We start from the raw sequence: 7,235 nt of genomic DNA, 5'->3' as shown, positions 1-7,235 counted from the left end.
CCCCCCCGAGCATGGGGCAGCCCCCCCCGAGCATGGGGCAGCCCGCCGCCTGCGGGCGGCGCTGTATGAGCGGCAGGGGCCGCGCCGCGGGTGTAACGAGTGCGTCGGGCCTCAGCCGGCGGCTCCTGGCCTGAAGGCCGGGGGCGCGGGGGGAGCTTTTCCCCTTTCCCGGCGTCTTAACGCTTTAACCCCCCCTCCTCCCCCGTGTTTTTTTTTCCACCTTCGCAGGCTCTGTGCATCTCCCGCCTCCGCCRCGCCATGCGAGCGCTCCCGCTCCKGCTCCCGCTCCGGCTCCCGCCCTCCCGCCGCGGCTGACGCTGTCGGAAGCGGCGGTGATGCGGCCGGCGAGATGGCCGGCAGCGTGAAAACCTTCCTGCACGACCTCACCAGGGTGAGTCTCCGCGGCCGGCTCACCGGCCCGGCCTGGAGAGCCCGGCCCGGAGGGGACCGGGCAAAAAGCCATCGGAAAAAGATCTGGCCGGGCACTGCCTCGGTCTCTGGAGGATCTCATCCCAGAGCACCGACAGGTTTTTCGTGGCCCCGCGAGCTGGCGCCCTGAAAGAACGCGGCACGGGCTTGGGCGTTGTTTTAAAGCGTGGGCGAACGCCCTGAGCTCTGTAATGTTYTGTTTCCTGAGCCTGGCGTGTTGAAGGTAAGTCCTCCTAATCTGTTTTATCCAGGCCTGTCAAAATCAGTCAACAGGCAGTGAAATACATAAACAACAATATACATGTAACAACCACCTCAGCCTGCGCTTAATTTCGAAAGAAAACACATGTGGGTTAGTGTTTTGCCCAGTGAAGATGCTTCTAGGTAGGTTTTCATGGCTGTTAGGCTTGAGGTGGCACTTAGGTATTCAGTGGCTCGCATGGGGTGCGTTGCTCCCCTTGCTTTGCCGAGCGTTTTCTGGGATAACGTCCTCCTACGCCGGTGGCCGAGCGTTTGTATGGGTTTCCCAAACGTTCATGAAACGCCACTGAGAAATAACTAGTTTTTGGTAACTTGTATGCTCCCTCAAAGAGCTGCGGCRTGGTGGCAGTCCGCTAAAAGGGGGGACAACTCTTCGTGAGGTTTTCACGCCATCCGTCAAGCAGCGGGTAGCATGGTCGCTGTTCCTAATTCCAGTGTGTCGGGGACGAGYGGCCGCGTGTTTGTGCGGCAGTAGAAGGCTGAACACCAGTCGCTTCGTTGCACTGCTTGCAAATTTATCGTTAAAAAAAGAAAAAAGGTGCTGGAAACTTTTTGAGAGGAATCCTGGTGCCTCGTGTGGATGTGGCCAACGTGCAGGTGTTTTTGAGACGAGAGCCGGTGCTTCTAGGTTACAAATCCGTTGCTGCTCTCCGCTGCGCTCGGGCCTTTCCTAGGAAGCTTCCAACAGGCCAGGGCTGACAGGCTCCTCTCTCCGCAGGGAATTAAGGACTCCATCTGGGGCATATGCACCATCTCCAAGCTGGACGCTCGCATCCAGCAGAAAAGGGAAGAGCAGCGGCGGCGGAGAGCGAACAGCGCCCTCGCCCAGCGCCGGATCCAGGCGGATGAGAGGAAGCAAGAGAAGTGAGTAGAGGGGGTGTTGTGGAGCAGGTGAGGGCAGGGGCAGAGAGGGCTTCTGCCCAGAGCCTTAAAGAGYGCAACATAGTGCAAAACCTCAGCAAGCTGCAAGGATTTGGCAGTGCTCGTGCTGGGTTTTTTCYCCCCAAAATATCCATCACACCACAGCAGTTTGCCTCAAAGGGAAGCTGAAGAAATACAGGCCGTTATTTTTGCCTGTGCTCATGAAGCTCTCTCTGAAGATATTTATCAGAAGCATTGGAGACCTGCGAGTGAAGTGTCTGTARAAGCAGAGCTTTTGAGCCACGTTTGTAGGGAAAACAGTTCATAAACCCAGTTGTACCAAAGCGCAAGGGCAATAAATACAGAAATCATCCCATTAAATACACTTTTTTTTCCACTCTGCGTAACGAAACTGGAGAGCTCTAGCTCGAGATTAAGAAGTTAGCCAGATATTTTTACCATTGTCTGAAAAACAAGAGTATGTAGTTGGTGTGAAATAACGAYAGGAGTTTTGTACCCTGGAGGTGTGAAGCTATGTAAATTAAAAGGATTTCTAGGTTTCTCTTTTTCCCCTGCATGCTGACCCTTCCGGGGTACAGCCTTAGTGTCGGTTGCTGTGGGCTCCCGAAAGAAGCAGCAGAGAGCAGGGCAAAATCTCCTGCATTAGCTCAGCCTTCCCTAAAGCACAGAGGTTCCTGCGGTTTTGTACACTAGCTGCCCTTAAAGAATATTATATATGTGTTTTTTAGGATTTTTAGGATTAAACAGTTATCTCTTGCTATTCTTTTTATGTAACAATTTTCCTAACTGACTAGGAAAGTCTGCTCCAGAGTCCCATGGAGCTGCTTTTGCGCGTGTGTCTGTAGACATGCTGCAAAGAGAGAGGAGCCAAAACTGCCTTCAGCCAAAACCACCTCCCCCACAGAAATAAAGCATCCTGAAGAGCCCTAACGGTGTCATAGCAAGAGTGTGAGGAGGGCAAAGCTTCAGGCTTCTGAAAATTGCTTAAAACTCCATTTCTGTGACTTGACGTTCCACAGATAGTTTGAATTAACCTGGAGCGAAACCATGGATCCTTTGCTGCTCCTTGTGCTCCTTAATACGTAGRGATTTTCCATGCAACTCTGCGTTTCTGGGGTTTCTCACACTTGGCTTTTTGTCATAGTGAATCCCCCAGTCACTCTGAGCCTAAATGGATTAATTCTGCTTTCAACTTTTACTCATTTTCARTGCGCTTTGGGGGGAATTAGTAAAGGCTGAAAGTCTCTCTGATAGAAGTCCACAGAAAGACAAATTGCTGGCTCCAGCGTGGCGTAAGCATGGACGGCGATGCTGTGTGGACGCGTGTGGTTCAGATAAAAGCGTTTGCGCACGTAGGCGTTTCGGAGGCGTCTGCCGCGTTGAGTACGCGGGACAGAGGCATGTGTCCGTGCTGCGCATCGCCTGTTCGGACACCGGTAGCGCAAGGCGTGCATCTCATCCCTATGTATCCTGTTGCTTTCCAGCGAGCCCCGGATAGTGAGCCGGATATTTCAGTGCTGCGCTTGGAACGGAGGCGTGTTCTGGGTAAGCGGCTGTTTCCGTTAGGAAACCATTAGGTTTTCGGGAGCTGTTTGACTCGCTAGGGAAACCTGCATATTGAACCCACATTGCTTTCCCGAGTAGTTAAGGCTGCTCTTCAGCTGAATATTCAGCCACCGCATGCAGTTTTTCCTTCACCACATTGATTATTGATATCTTAGTACATTTTCTCCACTCTGAGCTTACTGCAACTTTATGAGGGTTAATTCTAGTGGAGTGGACACATTTCAATTATAGATCGCAGGCTTCACTTCTCCATGAGACCCTTTCCAGGTGTGAGGRATTGGCATGGAAATGTCAAAAGGAAAGCGTTCAGTTCTAGGTTTTGGTTGCATTTAGGTAGAGCTCCTCGGCGCTCTGTGTTTCTGGGTCATTTCTAACAGCACGGGGAGCAGGCAGCCTGCCCTCGGATCAGCCTCCGCTGCCGCCACACGTGAACCTCGCTGCCTTCGTGTGGAGCCGAGCTRTTTACATGCCGAAYGCAGGGCTGCCTGTAGCCAGACTGYGGGGCTTTGGGGCTGGCAGYGGCATGGGAYGCGGTCGTAGCGCCTTTAGGGGAGCTTCTGCTAGAGATGTAGTGGAGACGCTCGGCTTTCTCCGCAGAGAGGAGCGCGGGAGACGAATGTGCAAAACCTCACCGAGAACCCTTGTTTCTTTTTCCCTGTAGCTTAGCCTCTTTTTGTTTTATCGAGTCTTTATACCTGTACTTCAGTCGGTCACGGCGCAGATCATCGGTAAGTACCTTCTCCCGTTGGTACTCTGAAGGGTGCTGCTCCTTGCCCCTCTACGCGGTTCACCTTCCCCGGCCTCGTTTCGGGGGTCGGTGAAACCTCGGAGTGAGCCAAGGCGTCGGGCGAGGTCTCGGGACAYGGCCGCTTTGGGTTTCTTGGCGCTAAAAGGAGTCTTGTTTTCTCCTTTCATCGTCGTTTGCRAAAATCAATGGCTTAAAAACCACACTTGGGCTGGGCTAAGCAAAGGTGGTGGTGAACTGCTTAGTGGAAGCTCAGACGGYGGTCCTGCTCACAGGCTGGAGGGGTGATGGCAGTCTGAACCCCGCCGACCCTCCGTGGGTTTTTCCATACGTAACGAGCACAGTTGTTGTTGGACACAGACTATTCTTGCAAGTGAATAAAAAGCAAGGTGGAAACGCTCATTTAGGGAATGAAAGCTGGAGCCAGAGTGTTTCCTTTGGCTTGACTGCCGGGGTCGGAGGGGAGCTTCACCCTAAAGTAGGGATTGCCGTGCCTACGGGAAACGTTACTGTGGACCGGGCGGGTTTGCGAGGCGAAACGAGGAGGGTCCCGCGCTGCCGTCTGACGTGCTGCTCCCTGTGGGTCTTCTGCAGGCGACCCTTCCTTACATGGCGACGTCTGGTCTTGGCTGGAGTTCATCCTCACCTCCGTTTTCAGTGCCCTCTGGGTCCTTCCCCTGTTCGTGCTCAGTAAGGTGGTCAACGCCATCTGGTTTCAGGTGGGTGACTGCAAACGCGGCCTGCGCCTCAGAGAACCGAGGGGGAATTTCCCGGTTGAGCTCCGAGTAACGTCGTCTCGCCTTCCGTGTTTCCGTGATGCCCATTTCTCTCTCCCTGGCAGGACATTGCCGACCTGGCGTTCGAAGTTTCCGGCAGAAAGCCTCATCCCTTTCCCAGCGTCAGTAAAATCATTGCCGACATGTTGTTTAACCTCTTGCTGCAGGCGCTGTTCCTCATCCAGGTGAGGTTGGTGTGATCAAGCGGCCCACGGCGGCGCGGGCCGCGCTCGCTGCTCGGGCAAGCGCCTCACTCGCCAGTTCTCCTTCCCCAGGGGATGATAGTGAGCCTCTTCCCCATCGACGTCGTCGGCCAGCTCGTCGGCCTCCTTCACATGTCGCTGCTCTATTCTCTCTACTGCTTTGAGTACCGCTGGTTTAACAAAGGTGAGCGCGGGCTCCGCGCTCGGGCCGGCTCGGCTGGAGGGTTCCGCGCCTCGGTTAACGTCGAGGCGGGGTGAAAGATTTTGAGACTCGGCCCGTTCGGTCTTTTGGACAGCAGAGTTATAAGCGTTCCTGTGCTGTTGGAAGCAGAGCGCAKGGAAATGCTTCTCATCCTATTTGCCGGGTTGATCATTTTCTTTTGGCGTAGAAAGAAGCGCCGTGCGCGTCACGAAGGCCCCTTCCCGTCGTGAGACTTTTCCAGCTTCATTTTTGTGGGGTTTTTGTCCTTGCCAGGCATCGAAATGCATCAACGGTTGTCCAACATCGAGAGAAACTGGCCCTATTACTTTGGCTTTGGCTTACCACTGGCTTTTCTCACCGCGATGCAGTCCTCTTACATCATCAGGTGAGCCCTTTGGGGTGGCTTTGGGAGGAGGAGGCGGCRGCGGTGGTAACTTCCACTTCCCAACGCCAAGACTGGACGTTGCACCCCGCTCTGCAGCACCAGAGACCTTTCCGTAGGGAAAGGCGGAAGGGTTTTGCGTGCCGCCGGCGGAGGTTGGGCATCCCGGCCCTCACCGGGGTGTCTCCGCGGCGTCCTCGCGCACTCAACCGTACCGCGGCGCCTTTTCTCCCTTGCAGCGGCTGCCTCTTTTCCATTCTTTTCCCTCTGTTCATCATCAGCGCCAAYGAAGCGAGGACCCCTGGCAAAACGTAGTAAGTAGTGACCCGGGGGATTCGYGCCCGGGCGGTGGTACCGTGGGGCGACCCAGCGTTAAACGGGGAACGCCGAGCGGGAAGAACAGCTTTCCAAYGGCTTTCTGCGCCCGCCGGGCGCTGGATTACGGTTTCTCGCTGGCGAGGTGTAAAGGGAARCGCGGGGGGCTCACAGCCGCTCTTGCCTTGCAGCCACTTCCAGCTGCGCCTCTTCTCCTTGGTGGTTTTCCTCAGCAACCGGCTCTTCCACAAGACCGTTTACCTGCAGTCGGCCCTGGGCGGCGGCGGCTCCGCCGAGCGGCTGCTCTCGCCCCAGCCGTCCCCCGCCAAGCACAGGTCTGCCCTGGGGCGCTGAGCCGTCCTGAACCCCCGCCGGGCGCTGGGTCYGGCGGGTTTTAAACGAAGCCCATGTTTTTCACGCTGCCGGGACTCCCAGGAAGCCGGCTGCCTCTCCCTTCCCCGCGCTTGGCGCGGGCTTTCCCCACCTCTGGACAGTTTTGTCCACGCTCTTGTTTTCTCCTGTGCCATTCCCACCCCCCCCTCCATTTCTTTTGTAGTTCCCGCTGAAAAGCGGTGCCCCGGGGGGGTGCCCATCTCCCGCCCAGCTCTGTGGCGACCTGGGGCTGCCGCTGGGCGCCCAGGCGGAGAGACGGAGCAGCCGCCTGGCAGAAACAGCCCGGCCCTTGGGCGAGGSCTGATTTTTGTTGTTGATGTTGTTGTTGTTTTACAAACCTCCCGTGGAGCTGAGGGAAAAGCTCTTTCTGAAATCGCAAAGGGAAATTGCTCTACTGCAAGGACAGGAACTGAAATGGAAACTTAGGAAAACGTTAAATCTGTGGTCGGGTGTGAGATGTCGTCCTTTTTTTTTTTTTTTTAATGTACTTTTTTGTTTTGGTGATCAGATGCTTCTGAGAAACGAGGCCGCCAGCCTCGCGGGGGGCGTGGGGAGGCTGCGCGCCCCGGCGGCCTTGTAGCGCCCCTGCACAGTTGGAAACGGCGTCGGGAAGCCACGAGGGCAAAAGGCTGCCGCGGGCAGGGAGGAGGGACCCGGACCGCTTGCCCGGAATGGCYGGAATTGCCCCAAAGGCTTCACCCCGCATGGGCGCAGGCGCTTGCGGCCCCGCGGCCCTCGTCTCCAGAGCGGCGCCGGCCAAAGCACAGCCCCGTTTTTTATTATTATTATTATTATTGTTTGTTGTTTTAATTTGGGGCTGTGGTGGCTGTGCAGCCCCTCCTCCCCGGCCCCGTCCGCTCCAACCGGAGCGCAGCCCAGCGCTCCTCACCCGCGCGCCGCTTCCCTTAGGGCAGGAAGATCCGCGCGGCTCCACCAGCGCACTGGTTTTTCAGGACTGAGGCTCCGGATCCAACTTTTCTCTAGTATTTTCACACTGAAATATTAAACGGCAAAAAAAAAATCCACGAAGTTTGTTGCTGTTCTGTGTCTGCGGTGCTGGAGGAGGGGAGCGAAGGTGGGG

The 7,235-nt window shown here is 55.8% G+C and overlaps 1 protein-coding gene across 1 annotated transcript; it reads left to right on the top strand.

The window, feature by feature from the left end:
* The first annotated feature begins 209 nt into the window (after positions 1 to 209).
* On the top strand, positions 210 to 6,592 carry EI24 (EI24 autophagy associated transmembrane protein). Its single transcript, XM_085313437.1, has 10 exons — positions 210 to 391; positions 1,409 to 1,554; positions 3,057 to 3,117; positions 3,800 to 3,866; positions 4,478 to 4,602; positions 4,725 to 4,844; positions 4,935 to 5,046; positions 5,338 to 5,449; positions 5,686 to 5,760; positions 5,953 to 6,592. Exons 1-10 carry the CDS (start codon positions 350 to 352, stop codon positions 6,113 to 6,115), a joined length of 1,023 nt encoding a protein of 340 aa, XP_085169563.1. The 5' UTR covers positions 210 to 349; the 3' UTR covers positions 6,116 to 6,592.
* The last annotated feature ends 643 nt before the right edge of the window (positions 6,593 to 7,235 follow it).

The sequence above is a fragment of the Rhea americana genome, unplaced genomic scaffold, assembly GCF_003343005.1.
Source record: "Rhea americana isolate MKP2758 unplaced genomic scaffold, rheAme1 scaffold_385, whole genome shotgun sequence".
Taxonomy (NCBI): Eukaryota; Metazoa; Chordata; class Aves; order Rheiformes; family Rheidae; genus Rhea; species Rhea americana.
Note: the sequence above shows the minus strand (reverse complement) of the source record. Positions and strands in the feature narration are given on the sequence as shown.